The 20,338-nt window shown below is 44.6% G+C and overlaps 1 protein-coding gene across 2 annotated transcripts in view; it reads right to left on the bottom strand.

Moving 5' to 3' along the window:
- Nucleotides 1–7,961, bottom strand: part of tgfbi (transforming growth factor, beta-induced) — a 33,378-nt gene extending 25,417 nt beyond the window's left edge. For both annotated transcript variants that reach the window (XM_046296172.1, XM_046296173.1), the window contains exons 1-2: nt 7,789–7,961; nt 7,382–7,480 (exon numbers count right to left, since the gene is read on the bottom strand). In XM_046296172.1, coding sequence (XP_046152128.1) covers nt 7,382–7,480; nt 7,789–7,904 — 215 coding nt within the window. In that variant the 5' untranslated portion in view covers nt 7,905–7,961. The remainder of the gene's footprint in view (nt 1–7,381; nt 7,481–7,788) is intronic.
- Nucleotides 7,962–20,338: the final 12,377 nt, after the last annotated feature.

Here is a 20,338-nt window from a genome sequence, read left to right as displayed (position 1 = left end):
GGAAACAGACACAGTGACCGTGGGCACCGAGGAAGAGAGGCTACAGACAGACAGACAGCTGGACAAGATGGAAACAGACACAGTGACCGTGGGCACCGAGGAAGAGAGGCTACAGACAGACAGACAGACAGCTGGACAAGATGGAAACAGACACAGTGACCGTGGGCACCGAGGAAGAGAGGCTACAGACAGACAGACAGCTGGACAAGATGGAAACAGACACAGTGACCGTGGGCACCGAGGAAGAGAGGCTACAGACAGACAGACAGACAGCTGGACAAGATGGAAACAGACACAGTGACCGTGGGCACCGAGGAAGAGAGGCTACAGACAGACAGACAGACAGCTGGACAAGATGGAAACAGACACAGTGACCGTGGGCACCGAGGAAGAGAGGCTACAGACAGACAGACAGCTGGACAAGATGGAAACAGACACAGTGACCGTGGGCACCGAGGAAGAGAGGCTACAGACAGACAGACAGACAGCTGGACAAGATGGAAACAGACACAGTGACCGTGGGCACCGAGGAAGAGAGGCTACAGACAGACAGACAGACAGCTGGACAAGATGGAAACAGACACAGTGACCGTGGGCACCGAGGAAGAGAGGCTACAGACAGACAGACAGCTGGACAAGATGGAAACAGACACAGTGACCGTGGGCACCGAGGAAGAGAGGCTACAGACAGACAGACAGCTGGACAAGATGGAAACAGACACAGTGACCGTGGGCACCGAGGAAGAGAGGCTACAGACAGACAGACAGACAGCTGGACAAGATGGAAACAGACACAGTGACCGTGGGCACCGAGGAAGAGAGGCTACAGACAGACAGACAGCTGGACAAGATGGAAACAGACACAGTGACCGTGGGCACCGAGGAAGAGAGGCTACAGACAGACAGACAGCTGGACAAGATGGAAACAGACACAGTGACCGTGGGCACCGAGGAAGAGAGGCTACAGACAGACAGACAGACAGCTGGACAAGATGGAAACAGACACAGTGACCGTGGGCACCGAGGAAGAGAGGCTACAGACAGACAGACAGACAGCTGGACAAGATGGAAACAGACACAGTGACCGTGGGCACCGAGGAAGAGAGGCTACAGACAGACAGACAGACAGCTGGACAAGATGGAAACAGACACAGTGACCGTGGGCACCGAGGAAGAGAGGCTACAGACAGACAGACAGACAGCTGGACAAGATGGAAACAGACACAGTGACCGTGGGCACCGAGGAAGAGAGGCTACAGACAGACAGACAGACAGCTGGACAAGATGGAAACAGACACAGTGACCGTGGGCACCGAGGAAGAGAGGCTACAGACAGACAGACAGACAGCTGGACAAGATGGAAACAGACACAGTGACCGTGGGCACCGAGGAAGAGAGGCTACAGACAGACAGACAGACAGCTGGACAAGATGGAAACAGACACAGTGACCGTGGGCACCGAGGAAGAGAGGCTACAGACAGACAGACAGACAGACAGACAGCTGGACAAGATGGAAACAGACACAGTGACCGTGGGCACCGAGGAAGAGAGGCTACAGACAGACAGACAGACAGCTGGACAAGATGGAAACAGACACAGTGACCGTGGGCACCGAGGAAGAGAGGCTACAGACAGACAGACAGACAGACAGCTGGACAAGATGGAAACAGACACAGTGACCGTGGGCACCGAGGAAGAGAGGCTACAGACAGACAGACAGACAGACAGCTGGACAAGATGGAAACAGACACAGTGACCGTGGGCGCCGGTTGTGATACAGCCTGGATTCGATCCAGGGACTGTAGTGACGCCTCTTGCACTGAGATGCAGTGCCTTAGACCGCTGCATCCATGAGTGTGTGTCAACTATTTAACTGGACTGGATTAAAAGGCAGCTCAAATTTTAAGTATCGGACAAAAATGTCATATCTGTGCATCCCGTTTAGATTATTTTTTTTTTTTACGTTCTGTGATTTGTTTTTTGCTTGCCTGGCCTAACATGCCAATCTAATAGTCCCGAAAGTGCAAACTCCTGCACATCCGGCAATACAGACAGGCTAAAGGACACAAGTATTAGAAATATTCTACATAGTATTTTAACTCAACTCTCTCTTGTCTGTCTCTGTCTGGAAATGTAATTAAATCCAAACTGATAAAAGCTTTTTGAAACCTTTGTTGACACAAGCCCAGGTTTGTCCTTTCGAGCGCAACTCTCAATCTCCCAGTCCCAGCCCTCTCAAATTGACACAGTTTGGCCTGGCTTGCTATGGAAAAAGTACATTTTTCATGGCTCCCTTATGAATGATTAGTGTGCGTTTAGGGACGGAAGTCCCTCAACAGTACCCTCTAAAGCCATCATTTCCTCCAAACATCCAGCGCCCACAGCAAAGTTTCACTTCCTCTTCAACTTTCATGAGATTTCCAATGAAAGAAACACTGTTCTGAATCGCCAGCAAACGTCTCCCGTTACGAAGGCATCAAGTTTGTGTTTGTGGTAAAAACAATTCTACAGGAAACATCATGATCATTTCACAATACTCATCAAGGGAGATCAAATAACAAGAAAAATCCAGGAACAGAAGACTGTCTCTCACAACTCACACTCAGACTCTCACACAACTCACACTCAGACTCTCTCTCTCACACAACTCACACTCACACTCACACAACTCACACACTCACACTCAGACTCTCTCTCACACACTCACACTCAGACACTCACAACTCACACTCAGACTCTCTCTCACACACTCACACTCAGACACTCACAACTCACACTCAGACTCTCTCTCACACACTCACACTCAGACTCTCACAACTCACACTCAGACTCTCTCTCGCACACACTCACACTCAGACACTCACAACTCACACTCAGACTCTCTCTCTCACACACTCACACTCAGACACTCACAACTCACACTCAGACTCTCTCTCACACACTCACACTCAGACACTCACAACTCACACTCAGACTCTCTCTCACACACTCACACTCAGACACTCACAACTCACACTCAGACTCTCTCTCACACACTCACACTCAGACTCTCACAACTCACACTCAGACTCTCTCTCGCACACACTCACACTCAGACACTCACAACTCACACTCAGACTCTCTCTCACACACTCACACTCAGACTCTCACACACTCACACTCAGACTCTCACACAACTCACACACCAAGACCCACTTATTTTAAATAGCAAATGCCTGTTTTCTTAACACACCCATTCCCATGCACTGCAGGACAAGGCAGTATAATGGTGCATTGGTCGACACATGACTTTCCCAAAACCTACAACACAATCTCAGAGGAATGTTAGACAGAGCAATAACCAATAGCATCTTGCCCCCTGCAGGGATGTTAACATTGACGTCGATCAAACCACCGCTACTGTGGAAGGCTGTCAGTGCCTTTACTGCCCAGGGTCCAGGACAGGGCCTATCTGGAAGATTGATGTTGGTAACCTGAGTTATCCTCAGAGGTGGTCAAGCTATTTAACACGACCCGGACTGATTGAATAGAGACACAAGGTATCCATTATCTACTGTTTAACACTACCCAGACTGATTGATTAGAGAGACATTACATTACATTTAAGTCATTTAGCAGACACTCTTATCCAGAGCGACTTACAAATTGGTGCATTCACCTTATGACATCCAGACGCAAGGTATCCATTATCTACTGTGTAACTACCTAGCTAACCCAGCTATTTATCTCCCCAAAACTAACTACCTAGCTAACCCAGCTATTTATCTCCCCAAAACTAACTACCTAGCTAACCCAGCTATTTATCTCCCCAAAACTAACTACCTAGCTAACCCAGCTATTTATCTCCCCAAAACGAATTACCTAGCTAACCCAGCTATTTGTCTCCCCCAAACTAACTACCTAACTAACCCAGCTATTTATCTCCCCCAAACTAACTACCTAACTAACCCAGCTATTTATCTCCCCCAAACTAACCCAGCTACTTATCTCATCCAAACTAACTACCTAGATAACCCAGAATTTCTCTCCTCCAAACTAACTATCTAACTAAGCCAGCTATTTATCTCCTCATACGAACACTAAAACGTATGTACTTCCAGTCCATGTCAACGTCACAGAAAGAGAAGAGGACTCAGCAACAAAGCGGATGACACAATGATTCATGGACGAGTCATTTCCTAAGTCATTTCGCAATTTTACATCAAATCAAAGATTTTTGGTGCAGTATTTCTAAATGAAAAAAATGTGATTGAAAACGAGTCGTCTCACGTTGAATGACAACAACGTCTTTATTGAAGAATCGCTACCGTTGACGAATCACCAACGGAGGGGTGTACACCTTGGCTACTGACTTCGGCTTACTTCAAGAAAAAAATGTTGTGTGCTCGAAACAAACCCCTCCCCCCCAAACAAATACCTTACCGAAGTCCAAAACGTCATCATAATATATGCACAAACTCTTTCGGCTGGGAGGTGCCTTTCTGTTGTCAAATTCACCATTTATTATTTTATTATTTTATTTAACTAGGCAAGTCAGTTAAGATCAAATTCTTATTTACAATGACGTTAACGGGTTAACTGCCTTGTTTAGGGTCAGAACAACAGATTTTTACCTGGTCAGCTCTGGGATTCGATCAAGCAACCTTTTAGTTACTGGCCCAATGCTCGAACCACTAAGCTACCTACCGCCCCTACACTCTAACCACTAGGCTACCTGCCGCCCCTACACTCTAACCACTAGACTACCTGCCTCCTCTACACTCTAACCACTAGGCTACCTGCCGCCCCTACACTCTAACCACTAGGCTACCTGCCGCCCCAACGCTCTAACCACTAGGCTACCTGCCGCCCCTACACTCTAACCACTAGGCTACCTGCCGCCCCTACGCTCTAACCACTAGGCTAACTACCGCCCCTACACTCTAACCACTAGGCTACCTGCCGCCCCTACACTCTAACCACTAGGCTACCTGCCGCCCCTACACTCTAACCACTAGGCTACCTGCCGCCCCTACACCCTAACCACTAGTCTACCTGGACCATTAAGTCATTAACATTTTCAGAAGATATTATCTCTCCCAGGACTGTTGGGACATCTTGCATAACAGCAGACTATACATCCCTAATGGAACTCTAGGGTCCCTGGTCAAAATTAATAGGTTTCTGGTTTAAAGTAGTGCACTATATAGGGAATAGGGTGCCTATTGGGACACATTCACTGTCTCATCTACACTGGCATCAGACTGTCCTGGCAGGACCCAACGACCGAAGGAGAAGTTCTCTCCCATTACGAACACACTCACTGTCTCATCTACACTGGCATCAGACTGTCCTGGCAGGACCCAACGACCGAAGGAGAAGTTCTCTCCCATTACGAACGCACTTACTGTCTCATCTACACTGGCATCAGACTGTCCTGGCAGGACCCAACGACCGAAGGAGAAGTTCTCTCCCATTACGAACACACTTACTGTCTCATCTACACTGGCATCAGACTGTCCTGGCAGGACCCAACGACCGAAGGAGAAGTTCTCTCCCATTACGAACGCACTCACTGTCTCATCTACACTGGCATCAGACTGTCCTGGCAGGACCCAACGACCGAAGGAGAAGTTCTCTCCCATTACGAACGCACTCACTGTCTCATCTACACTGGCATCAGACTGTCCTGGCAGGACCCAACGACCGAAGGAGAAGTTCTCTCCCATTACGAACACACTTACTGTCTCATCTACACTGGCATCAGACTGTCCTGGCAGGACCCAACGACCGAAGGAGAAGTTCTCTCCCATTACGAACGCACTTACCGTCTCATCTACACTGGCATCAGACTGTCCTGGCAGGACCCAACGACCGAAGGAGAAGTTCTCTCTTACTGTCTCATCTACACTGGCATCAGACTGTCCTGGCAGGACCCAACGACCGAAGGAGAAGTTCTCTCCCATACGAACGCACTTACTGTCTCATCTACACTGGCATCAGACTGTCCTGGCAGGACCCAACGACCGAAGGAGAAGTTCTCTCCCATTACGAACGCACTTACTGTCTCATCTACACTGGCATCAGACTGTCCTGGCAGGACCCAACGACCGAAGGAGAAGTTCTCTCCCATTACGAACGCACTCACTGTCTCATCTACACTGGCATCAGACTGTCCTGGCAGGACCCAACGACCGAAGGAGAAGTTCTCTCCCATTACGAACGCACTCACTGTCTCATCTACACTGGCATCAGACTGTCCTGGCAGGACCCAACGACCGAAGGAGAAGTTCTCTCCCATTACGAACGCACTCACTGTCTCATCTACACTGGCATCAGACTGTCCTGGCAGGACCCAACGACCGAAGGAGAAGTTCTCTCCCATTACGAACGCACTCACTGTCTCATCTACACTGGCATCAGACTGTCCTGGCAGGACCCAACGACCGAAGGAGAAGTTCTCTCCCATTACGAACGCACTTACTGTCTCATCTACACTGGCATCAGACTGTCCTGGCAGGACCCAACGACCGAAGGAGAAGTTCTCTCCCATTACGAACGCACTTACTGTCTCATCTACACTGGCATCAGACTGTCCTGGCAGGACCCAACGACCGAAGGATAAGTTCTCGTAAAATGATGAAGAAAAAGCATTTCCCACTTCAACATTCTGGTTACCAACTGAACCAATCTTAACAAGGTTTTGAAACCTCAATCCCAGCAGATGATTGAAAACAGACCTCACTGCATGTCACTTTTACAACAGTGAGTCATTATGGTTAGCGACTTAAATAGTTGGGCTACTGATTCAGAAAGGAATTTCACTAATGTGCTCTTTAAAACTGTCACCTTCATCATACTTAACTCTTTGAATATGGAGATTTTATGCAAGCTGATGTTTGGGACTAATTAGAGCATAACTCAAAGTCAAAATCAATTCCTTCTCACTGTATGTCATTTACTGCACCTCTATGCTATGGTTAGGTCCCAAATCGGTTGGTTTCTGTCCTTACCCCCTGCTGCTTCCAGCAGAATAGAGGTGAAGGTTCAATGTTTTCACTTGACAATCTTAGTTGGGAGTTCTCCGTTATGAAACCCACACGAAATGAAAATTCCTAATTTAAACCAGTGGAAAACTCCGAAATCCTTCTTAAAATCTATTGTTTGCCTATCTAAATGAACAATAAAGGCAGTGGTCTGCTCAGCACAAATTACAAAGAAATGTTTGGGCTCCTCATCCTTTCTGATGAAGGACATCCTATCCATCCACACTAGATTTATAGTCTACACCAGTAGGCTAAAATACTAAATAAATTGACGCAACATGTTATAATAAATCAACTCACTGTCAACCATTTAAAATGAACACGCACGTTAATAACATGTTTATATTACACTCACGTTGGTTTGCCGCAGATCTTACGATGGTACCATTGCTTGCAGTTGGTGAAATATTTCTTGTCGGTCCCCTGTATCTTTTGCATCGCACACACGTTTGGTCTAAAAAGAGATGAGAGAATATTTCATTTCATTGCATTTTATTTATTTTTAGCGGCACATTACAGTAGACAATTGTGAGTTTGCCCATCACATCGAATTACTTGTTCACTGTACTTACTACAAAGCAGTTGTGAAGCACAACAAAGTATGCCATTAAAAATCAGTAGGCGTAGTAAGTCATATATTTTCTAACATAAAACATTAATCATCCTTCGTGATTATACGAATAAAAGTAATGTTTGCTTGAAATTCCATAGCGCAAAACGTTCTAAGGGCACATCATCATTTGAATAAGTAAGCAGCCTTACCCATGCTGCCTGCCTCTTATCCTGCTGTGTTGAAGAACTGATTGATAGGGTGACTTTGCCAAACAAATCGTTGCAATCAAGGTGATCGCCAAAGTGAATAAAGTTAGGTGCTGCATTTTTTGCCCTTTTCCCCTTATACCGTCCGCCTCCGCACTCCAGACAAGACCGAGGACGACGCGACCATGAATATATAGTGAAGGAAAACGTTCTGGGGAGGGGCGTGGGGAGTGAGCCAAGATAGGCGTGGGGAATATAAAACCTTTTGCACAAAAACATTAAATAAGAAAATAGTCAATCTTATTTTACCACAAATACAGTAATGATATGGAAAGAAAATAGATGAATTAATGTGAACAAATATATTTTTTGAGATACATTTTATTGGTCATCAAATTAGTCCCAAATGCAATGCCATCCCTCAAATTAGTCCCAAATGCAATGCCATCCCTCGTCTGAGACATGAAAACGAGCATCAGCTCCTCAAGCTAATGCCTGGGTCAGGCATTAGATACATGGATATTTCACCTTCTGAGGACATCTACTGTAGAGAGTATCATCACCAGGACATCTAGCCTTCTGAGGACATCTACTGTAGAGTATCATCACCAGGACATATAGCCTTCTGAGGACATCTACTGTAGAGAGTATCATCACCAGGACATATAGCCTTCTGAGGACATCTACTGTAGAGAGTATCATCACCAGGACATATAGCCTTCTGAGGACATCTACTGTAGAGAGTATCATCACCAGGACATATAGCATTCTGAGGACATCTACTGTAGAGTATCATCACCAGGACATATAGCCTTCTGAGGACATCCACTGTAGAGAGTATCATCACCAGGACATATAGCCTTCTGAGGACTTCCACTGTAGAGAGTATCATCACCAGGACATATAGCCTTCTGAGGACTTCCACTGTAGAGTATCATCACCAGGACATCTAGCTTTCTGAGGACATCCACTGTAGAGAGTATCATCGCCACGTCATCTAGCCTTCTGAGGACTTCCACTGTAGAGAGTATCAAAGCCAGGACATCTATTTTACCACAGAAATTCTCAGTTTGACCTGAACAAAGTTTCTCAGCCAATAGTTTCAGTCATTGGCTTGGACTGGGAACCCTGGACTGGGAACTCTGACAAAACTGCTTTTTGTTAATACATCTGTCTCACCCACACCCAGAGTGTTTCAGCAGGGATGAGTTCATTGCTAACTTGTATTGTCTTCCTCTGACCCTATTGCGTGGGCTGAGTCACTGGCTTAATGGTGCTCTTCCATGCCGTCCCTAGGAGGGGGTGCGTCACGTCGTGCCAGGTTTTTTTCACCATACACGACTTTGAGTGGGTTGAGTCACTGACGTGATCTTCCTGTCCGGGTTTTGCGCCCCCCCAGGGCTCGTGCGGTGGGGGAGATCTTTGTGGTCTATACTCAGCCTTGTCTCGGGGTAGTACGTTGGTGGTCTGTTGATATCCCTCTAGTGGTGTGGGGGCTGTGCTTTGGCAAAGTGGGTGGGGTTATATCCTGCCTGGTTGGCCAGGTCCAGGGGTGTCGTCAGACCACAGTGTTCCCCGACCCCTCCCGTCTCAGACTCCAGTATCTATGCTGCAGTAGTCTATGTGCCGGGGGGATAGGGTCAGTCTGTTATATATGGTGAAATTCTACACTTGAAGGCAATAAAATCACAGATGAATGATTTCTAGTAATGTTATGCACATTTACGAAAAATGCATCAAACTATTCAAGAGTGAATCCAAATATGTTTTAGTAAAAGGATAATGATGACACAAGCTAACAGTGATAGGGAACATACTAGATTACACTACCAGGGTTAGTTACACTGCCAGGGTTAGTTACACTGCCAGGGTCAGTTACACTGCCAGGGTCAGTTACACTGCCAGGGTCAGTTACACTGCCAGGGTTAGAGTTAGTTACACTGCCAGGGTTAGTTACACTGCCAGGGTTAGTTACACTGCCAGGGTCAGTTACACTGTCAGGGTTAGTTACACTGCCAGGGTCAGTTACACTGCCAGGGTCAGTTACACTGCCAGGGTTAGGGTTAGTTACACTGCCAGGGTCAGTTACACTGCCAGGGTTAGGGTTAGTTACACTGACAGGGTTAGTTACACTGCCAGGGTTAGGGTTAGTTACACTGTCAGGGTTAGGGTTAGTTACACTGCCAGGGTTAGTTACACTGCCAGGGTTAGTTACACTGTCAGGGTTAGGGTTAGTTACACTGCCAGGGTTAGGGTTAGTTACACTGCCAGGGTTAGTTACACTGCCAGGGTTAGTTACACTGTCAGGGTTAGTTACACTGCCAGGGTTAGTTACACTGTCAGGGTTAGTTACACTGCCAGGGTTAGGGTTAGTTACACTGCCAGGGTTAGTTACACTGCCAGGGTTAGAGTTAGTTACACTGCCAGGGTTAGTTACACTGCCAGGGTTAGGGTTAGTTACACTGTCAGGGTTAGTTACACTGCCAGGGTTAGGGTTAGTTACACTGCCAGGGTTAGTTACGCTGCCAGGGTTAGTTACACTGTCAGGGTTAGGGTTAGTTACACTGCCAGGGTTAGGGTTAGTTACACTGCCAGGGTTAGTTACACTGCCAGGGTTAGTTACACTGACAGGGTTAGTTACACTGCCAGGGTTAGGGTTAGTTACACTGCCAGGGTTAGTTACACTGCCAGGGTTAGTTACACTGCCAGGGTTAGTTACAATGCCAGGGTTAGTTACACTGCCAGGGTTAGGGTTAGTTACACTGCCAGGGTTAGTTACACTGCCAGGGTTAGGGTTAGTTACACTGCCAGGGTTAGTTACACTGCCAGGGTTAGTTACACTGACAGGGTTAGTTACACTGACAGGGTTAGGGTTAGTTACACTGCCAGGGTTAGTTACACTGCCAGGGTTAGTTACACTGTCAGGGTTAGTTACACTGCCAGGGTTAGTTACACTGCCAGGGTCAGTTACACTGTCAGGGTTAGTTACACTGCCAGGGTCAGTTACACTGTCAGGGTTAGTTACACTGCCAGGGTTAGGGTTAGTTACACTGCCAGGGTTAGTTACACTGACAGGGTTAGTTACACTGTCAGGGTTAGTTACACTGCCAGGGTCAGTTACACTGCCAGGGTTAGTTACACTGACAGGGTTAGTTACACTGCCAGGGTTAGGGTTAGTTACACTGCCAGGGTTAGTTACACTGCCAGGGTTAGGGTTAGTTACACTGCCAGGGTTAGTTACACTGCCAGGGTTAGTTACACTGTCAGGGTTAGTTAGACTGCCAGGGTTAGTTAGACTGCCAGGGTTAGGGTTAGTTACACTGCCAGGGTTAGGGTTAGTTACACTGCCAGGGTTAGCACACTGCCAGGGTTAGTTAGACTGCCAGGGTTAGTTAGACCGCCAGGGTTAGAGTTAGTTACACTGCCAGGGTTAGTTAGACTGACAGAGTTAGTTACACTGCCAGGGTTAGTTACACTACCAGGGTTAGTTACACTGACAGGGTTAGTTAGACTGCCAGGGTGTCAGCTTCAGGATCTAGACCACATTTCAACTAACTGCACAGAGCTCTGCTGTCTGCCCTGTCTGTCCGGTCTGCCCTTGATGGGTAGAATTTGGGCAAATGGAACAAGACACATTCCAAGGTGTTTCCCTCAGACACGGCTTCAGCTTTTATGCCAAACAGAAAACTTTTATAGCCCTCAAGATCCAGCGAGGGAGACTGGGAGTGGCTGCAGCTTTGATGCCAACCCTGAAGTTGACTTCGGCTGCTGTAAAGTAATACCTCTCTACCGCTACAGCCTCGGTTCTTCCTCACACTGGAGCTAATAATTAAATTAATGTTGATTTAGGTCTACCACACAAATATTTGACTGAACACACAGGAGGTCTTGCCAAATCGACCAAGGCGACCATGAAGCATTTGGTTTCTAGAGGGTCCAGCAAACAAGGTAGACTAAAGCTTAAAGTCCAGTCAGTCAGAGAAACTTTAGGAATCATTTTCACCCAGCTGTAGGATCCTGTAGATTCCAGTGTGTGTCAGGTATGAAGGACGACCAATAAATCTACAACACCAGTCTCTAAAAGACCTCTCTTGTTCCCCTCCATACCATTATAATGCTTCATTGAATGGTATTTTATACTAGTTCACTTTCACACAGAGAGAGAGGGAGCAGGGAGGTTGAAGGGTCAGAGGTCAGGGGTTAGTTCCTCAGAGAGAGAGAGAGAGCAGGGAGGTTGAAGGGTCAGAGGTCAAGGGTTAGTTCCTCAGAGAGAGAGAGAGAGACGGAGCAGGGAGGTTGGAGGTTCGGGGGTTAGTTCCTCGGAGATAGCGGGAGGTTGGAGGGTCAAGAGTTAGTTCGGGGAGGTTAGAGGTTCGGGGGGTTAGATCAGGATGGTTGGAGGGTCAGAGGTTAGTTCAGGGAGGTTTGAGGGTCAGGGGTTAGGGGTTCTGATCAATATTAGTAGACTACAGTGCATTCAGGAAGTATTCAGACCTCTTGACTTTGTCCACATTTTGTTACGTTACAACCTTATTCTAAAATGGATTAAACTGCTTTATTTTCCATCATCAATCTACACACAATACCCCATAATGGCAAACCAAAAACAGGTTTAGAATTTTTTTCTCTCACATTTATACAAATTTAAAAATGGAAATATCACACTTACATAAGTATTCAGACCCTTTACTCAGTACTTTATTGAAGCACCTTTGGCATGGTATGACGCTACAAGCTTGGTACACCTGTATTTGGGGAGTTTCTCCCATTCTTCTCCTCTCAATCCTCTCAAGCTCTGTCAGGTTGGATGGGGAGCGTCTCTGCACAGTTATTTTCAGGTCTCTCCAGAGATGTTCGATCGAGTTCAATTCTGGGCCCCTCAAGGGCATTCAGAGACTTAGCGTGCATTGTCTTGGCTGTGTGCTTAGCGTCATTACCCTGTCGGAAGGTGAACCGTCGCCCCCAGTCTGAGATGCTGTGTGCTTAGCGTCATTACCCTGTCGGAAGGTGAACCGCCGCCCCCAGTCTGAGATGCTGTGTGCTTTCGATCAGATTTTCATCTCTCTGTACTTTTCTCTGTTCATCTTCCCTCAATCCTGACTAGTCTCCCAGTCCCCGCCACTGAAAAACATCCCCACAGCATGATGCTGCCACCACCATGCTTCACAGTAGAGATGGTGCCAGGTTTCCTCCAAGCGTGACGCTTGGCATTCAGGACAAATAGCTCAATCTTGGTTTCATAAGACCAGAGAATATTGTTTCTCATGGTCTGACAGTCCTTTAGGTGCTTTTTGGCAAACTCCAAGCGGGCTGTCATGTGCCTTTTACTGAGGAGTGGCTTCCGTCTGGCCACTTTACCATATTTGCCTGATTGTTGGAATGCTGCAGAGATGGTTGTCCTTCTGAAAGGTTCTCCCATCTCCACAGAGGAACTCTGGAGCTCTGTTAGAGTGACCATTGGGTTCTTGGTCACCTCCAAGGCCCTCCAAGGCCCTTCTCCTCCGATTGATCAGTTTGGCCAGGCTGCCAACTCTACTCTACTCCACTCTTGGTGGTTCCAAACTTCTTCCATTTAAGAATTATGGAGGCCACTGCATTCTTGGGGACCTTCAATGCTGCAAAAATGTTTTGGTCTCATAGCAAAGGAACTAGGATTTAAAATTAACTGTTTTTGCTTTGTCATTATGGGGTTTTGTGTGTAGATTAATGAGGGGAAAAATGCATTTAATACATTCTAGAATAAGTCTTTAAGACCTCTTCCTTCCTATGTGTTCTAGAGTGACCTTTACACATAGGAGTCATTAGACAAAGGGGTCTTCTGTACTGGTAAGTTTAGTTAATAACTCCTTAAGGAGCCCTTAAGGAGCCTACCATTAGTCCTTAAGGTCCATGGATCTTCTGTGATATCTGGCAGCCAAAGCAGCCAAATACTCCATCTAAACGTGAATCAATTCTCAATTGCGGTACGGTTATAGAAACATAAATCCCTCTACCTTCATATTACAATTTTTTTTTTTCACAAATGCAAAATCTACACTTACTGTTTTAACCTGTTTTAACCGGATTTAACCGGATATATCACAGTTGCAGATGACAGTATTTTTCAGTGCCAACATATTTCTGGAGGTCCTTCTTACACTACACACAGGAGCATGCTAGATAGCTAAGTAGCACAAGTGGCCCCTCTGTCTTCTGCCTGTCTTCCACAAACAATCCCTGTAACATGGAGATATGGTCGTGAGGGAACACTAACCCCTTAATTAAAAAGGTGTGTATCAATTTAACCTTTTGGTTTTTTAAAAATTATTTCTTACCGATATGAAGGGTAAGATCCTTATGCTCTCAAAAAAGTTCAGACGGAGCGTCAGGGCTCTTAAAGTAGGATCCTTAAAGGCTCCTTACGGAGTAATGGTAGGATCCTTAAGGAGTAATGGTAGGATCCTTAAGGAGTAATGGTAGGATCCTTAAGGAGCAATGGTAGGCTCCTTAAGGAGTAATGGTATGATTCTTAAGGAGTAATGGTAGGATCCTTAAGGAGCAATGGTAGGCTCCTTAAGGAGTAATGGTATGATTCTTAAGGAGTAATGGTAGGATTCTTAAGGAGTAATGGTATGATTCTTAAGGAGTAATGGTAGGATCCTTAAGGAGTAATGGTAGGATCCTTAAGGAGCAATGGTAGGCTCCTTAAGGAGTAATGGTATGATTCTTAAGGAGTAATGGTATGATTCTTAAGGAGTAATGGTAGGATCCTTAAGGAGTAATGGTATGATCCTTAAGGAGTAATGGTAGGAACCTTAAGGAGCAATGGTAGGCTCCTTAAGGAGTAATGGTATGATTCTTAAGGAGTAATGGTAGGATTCTTAAGGAGTAATGGTAGGCTCCTTAAGGAGTAATGGTATGATTCTTAAGGAGTAATGGTAGGATTCTTAAGGAGTAATGGTAGGCTCCTTAAGGAGTAATGGTAGGATCCTTAAGGAGTAATGGCAGGATCCTTAAGGAGTAATGGTAGGATCCTTAAGGAGTAATGGTAGGATCCTTAAGGAGTAATGGTAGGATCCTTAAGGAGCAATGGTAGGATCCTTAAGGAGTAATGGTAGGATCTTTAAGGAGTAACGGTAGGATCCTTAAGGGGTAATGGTAGGATCCTTAGTGTGCTATATGTTTGTGGGTCTCTTTACAGGCTGGAACATTCTAATTCTTTAATGGGCATTTCTCAGGGAGGGGTGGGTTAGCATAGAGCTGGACAGCTGAGGACCCCTCTACATCATCAGGGGAGGTTGTGACGTCCCTGAGAACTGTTTAGGTACACTGTTACCCTCCTCAAACAAACAGAGAAACACTACATGTGCGCGTGCGTGTGTCATAGTATTTGCTGTGCGTACAGTTATTTACTTAATCATGTTTTAAATAATGGTCAGGAAGGGAGGAAAGTATTTGAGATGTAATTTGTCACATTTTCAAAGTAACACATACCAATGGATAGATATAGCATTTTATCTGAGAGCGTGGTTGTTGGGGCTGAATCTCTTCTATTGTTATTGAAAGAAGACAGAGATGAAATATGACAGGTTAACTTGTGGACAGTCATCTGTTTCTTCTATCAGGGTTTTATGGCCATGTCCAACTGGAGTCAGTTACCATGGGGCCTAGAGCTGAACGGTTAACTATACTGCTGCCATGGGGCCTAGAGCTGAACAGTTAACTATACCACTGCCATGGGGCCTAGAGCTGAACGGTTAACTATACCACTGCCATGGGGCCTAGAGCTGAACAGTTAACTATACTGCTGCCATGGGGCCTAGAGCTGAACAGTTAACTATACTGCTGCCATGGGACCTAGAGCTGAACAGTTAACTATACCGCTGTCATGGGGCCTAGAGCTGAACAGTTAACTATACTGCTGCCATGGGGCCTAGAGCTGAACAGTTAACTATACTGCTGCCATGGGACCTAGAGATGAACAGTTAACTATACCGCTGTCATGGGGCCTAGAGCTGAACAGTTAACTATACCGCTGTCATGGGACCTAGAGCTGAACAGTTAACTATACTGCTGCCATGGGGCCTAGAGCTGAACAGTTAACTATACTGCTACCATGGGGCCTAGAGCTGAACAGTTAACTATACTGCTGCCAAGGGACCTAGAGCTGAACAGTTAACTATACTGCTGCCATGGGGCCTAGAGCTGAACAGTTAACTATACTGCTGCCATGGGACATAGAGCTGAACAGTTAACTATACCGCTGTCATGGGGCCTAGAGCTGAACAGTTAACTATACTGCGGCCATGGGACATAGAGCTGAACAGTTAACTATACCTCTGTCATGGGGCCTAGAGCTGAACAGTTAACTATACTGCTGCCATGGGACATAGAGCTGAACAGTTAACTATACTGCTGCCATGGGACATAGAGCTGAACAGTTAACTTAACCGCTGTCATGGGGCCTAGAGCTGAACAGTTAACTATACTGCTGCCATGGGACATAGAGCTGAACAGTTAACTATACCGCTGTCATGGGGCCTAGAGCTGAACAGTTAACTATACTGCTGCCATGGGACATAGAGCTGAACAGTTAACTATACTGCTGCCATGGGACATAGAGCTGAACAGTTAACTATACTGCTGCCATGGGACATAGAGCTGAACAGTTAACTGTTCTTTACACTTTCCTTATTTTGCACACAGAGAGAACCAAACAGAGCAATGGAATGATAACGCACAGATTTATTTTAATTTATTTATATTGTTTGTTTGCGTAGGGAGTATACAATTCAAATAATTTAGAAAGGTAAATTGGATGATATCATCACATTTTATCTGTGTTTTCTACTGAACACCTGGGTGAAAACACTATTTGAAATCTTTCAAATACTTTAAGAATAGCCTGCCTGAATAGCCTGCCTGCAGTTTCAGATGCCTGCCTGGAGGTTTGCAGTTTTGGGACTACTCTGTTGGTTCCATTAAGCCAGATAAAGTCGATCAAGCACAGATTAAGTATTTGGAACGATGTTTCATACTATTTGAACCCATGCAGCTGTGTTTCCCACTCTAAACCAGAATACTATTTGAACCCATGCAGCTGTGTTTTCGTCCCTAAACCAGAATACTATTTGAACCCATAGACAATTCATTGTCGAGGTTCCGCTTCAGAGGTAGGCGTGGGAGCCATTCTAAGCGCTGTCTGAGTGATTGCGCTTATTTTTCTCATCGCCTGGCCATCTGAGGTCACGTAGGTAATGGCGACAGCCGTGTTTTCTTCCCTAAACCAGAATACTTTTTGAACCCATGCAGCTGTTTTCCTCCCTAAACCAGAATACTATTTGAACCCATGCAGCTGTTTTCCTCCCTAAACCAGAATAGTGTTTGAACCCATGCAGCTGTTTTCCTCCCTAAACCAGAATACTATTTGAACCCATGCAGCTGTTTTCCTCCCTAAACCAGAATACTATTTGAACCCATGCAGCTGTTTTCCTCCCTAAACCAGAATACTATTTGAACCCATGCAGCTGTTTTCCTCCCTAAACCAGAATACTATTTGAACCCATGCAGCTGTTTTCCTCCCTAAACCAGAATACTATTTGAACCCATGCAGCTGTGTTTTCCACTCTAAACCAGCAGCTGTAGAAAGAATAGTATTTTTTTTCTATTTCCTCTACTCAGGGGTAGGACGGGTCTACTTCCTGTCTGCCTCCATACCATACATGCTAAGGGTCAATTCAACTACAAAATGTCATGGGTACGGCATTAGCTGTAGACAAAATCAAACCGGGACACCAGCACCCTCACTTCACTGTATCACGTCCACTACGCATTCTGCAACTACACTGACATGCAATGTACCCCCAAAACGAATAACCAAACAAGGAGAAAGAAGATCATGTGTCTTATAGGCACAATATGAAGAAGAGTTGGTCAATGGAAACAACTCCACAATGTAGGTATTTCATCCAGTAAATTTTCAAAAGGTTACAAACGGAGAGTTACTGTAAGAGTGCATGTGTTGTGGTATAGTGAAAGTCGTGAGTGGAAGCAATAGCTAGCGACTCAGCAAAGAGACCATTCAGAACAAAAAACTGTGGTTACCTTAAAAGCATAGAGAGATCCTCAGTTCAGACAAACAGGTGTCTTTGTGTATAAAGACAAAGCTGATGTAATGGTTGAGTAAGTTCTCCAGAATCTCTCCTGTAAACATTCTCAGAGCATAAATCTGAGTCATAAGAGCCTTTTCAATGCTTATCCTCTCCAAACCTTTCGAAAACAAAGTAGCCGGGACCAAATATTTGTCAAATGGTCACTCCAACATCTCTAGGAATGGAATAAATAATATACATTTGTATTTTTAGGCATTTCACTTTTTTTGTCTAGTGTTTATTAGTTGCCCACTGTATCTCACTGACAAATGTAGTAGACCTTCCATCAATCAAAGTCTCAGATAATGCAGTAGGGTTAAATCAAATCTAATTTTATTGGTCAGTTATACATACTTAGTACATGTTATTGGTCAGTTATACATACTTAGTACATGTTATTGGTCAGTTATACATACTTAGCACATGTTATTGGTCAGTTATACATACTCAGCACATGTTATTGGTCAGTTTACATACTCAGCACATGTTATTGGTCAGTTTACATACTCAGCACATGTTATTGGTCAGTTATACATACTTAGTACATGTTATTGGTCAGTTATACATACTTAGTACATGTTATTGGTCAGTTATACATACTTAGCAGATGTTATTGATAAGGTACACATACTTAGTACATGTTATTGGTCAGTTATACATACTTAGTACATGTTATTGGTCAGTTATACATACTTAGTACATGTTATTGGTCAGTTTTACGTACTTAGTACATGTTATTGGTCAGTTATACATACATAGCAGATGTTATTGATAAGGTACACACACTTAGTACATGTTATTGGTCAGTTTACATACTTAGTACATGTTATTGGTCAGTTATACGTACTTAGTACATGTTATTGGTCAGTTAACATACTTAGTACATGTTATTGCTCAGTTATACATACTTAGCACATGTTATTGGTCAGTTATACATACTTAGCACATGTTATTGGTCAGTTACACATACTTAGTACATGCTATTGGTCAGTTATACATACTTAGTACATGTTATTGGTCAGTTATACATATTTAGTACATGTTATTGGTCAGTTATACATACTTAGTACATGTTATTGGTCAGTTATACATATTTAGTACATGTTATTGGTCAGTTATACATACTTAGTACATGTTATTGGTCAGTTATACATATTTAGTACATGTTATTGGTCAGTTATACATACTTAGTACATGTTATTGGTCAGTTATACATACTTAGTACATGTTATTGTTCAGTTATAATTTAGATTAATCGGCTATCATACTGGTGTAGCTTTGTGCTTGTAGTTGGGTCAGGTTACCAGGGCAGATGTCTTGAAGTGACAAGGGTCAGTGGCTCACAAAAGTGCTCTGAGCCATGTTTACTGCAAGCTCCCACTGAACTCCAATGAATTGTGTTGGTGGGATCAACTCCCTGCCTACCTGTAGACTCACAAAGCCTGTGGCCTCACGTAACTGTGTTAAAGTTGAACAGCCTTCCCTTGAAAGGGAAACCCATCTGTCTAGTTTCATTGATAACGTCTGTCCCCTGGATCCAATATCATCAACCATTGAGGTAGTCAATTGTGGTCAGGTTTCATTGTTAGAAAGGCAATGAATCGGGTCCTATTATCATGGATGAATAGCAAGCTAAGATAAATGTCACACACATCATCATCATCATGACTGCTTTTCAGGTGGATGAGTGGTAGAATGTATTCTCATAACCACTGTTCATATTTTTTTACATTTATTTCAGGTGACAACTAGAGTGGTTGTGGCAATGCGAAACTGAAAAAAAAAAACATAAAACACATCTAAAATAATATGCCTGTAAGGGTTTTCCTGTGGTGAAGGAGAAGCGGACCAAAACGCAGGGTGGTGGTTATTCATGTTCTTTAATAAAGCAACTAGACATGAAATAACTAACAAAACAATAAACATGGAAAACCTAAACAGTCCTATCTGGTGCAGAGACAGGAACAGGAACAGTCACCCACAAACACACAGTGAAACCCAGGCTACCTTAGTATGATTCTCAATCAGAGACAACTAATGACACCTGCCTCTGATTGAGAACCATACTAGGCCGAAACATAGAAATACCCCAAAACATAGAAAAACAAACAGACTGCCCACCCAACTCACGCCCTGACCATACTAAATAATGACAAAACAAAGGAAATAAAGGTCAGAACGTGACAATGCCTAATCTGTAGGAGCCCACATTGTTGTCCTTATATACAGTGACTCATTAGTCGACAGAGTGACGTTTTTAAATGTGCAGAAATTAATAAAAATGTGATTATAAACGTTATTACTACATGTTGCTGGATAAAAGGCTACGCCTTTTCACCTACCCTCACCAGCAGACAATTAGACAAACCAAACACATCATAAACATGACACCTGATCATGTTGTTCCTCTGTCAGTCTGACTA

Source organism: Oncorhynchus gorbuscha, linkage group LG13 (genome assembly GCF_021184085.1).
Source record: "Oncorhynchus gorbuscha isolate QuinsamMale2020 ecotype Even-year linkage group LG13, OgorEven_v1.0, whole genome shotgun sequence".
Lineage (NCBI taxonomy): Eukaryota > Metazoa > Chordata > Actinopteri > Salmoniformes > Salmonidae > Oncorhynchus > Oncorhynchus gorbuscha.
The sequence above is the reverse complement of the archived record's forward strand: the minus strand, read 5'-3'. Positions and strand labels throughout refer to the sequence as shown.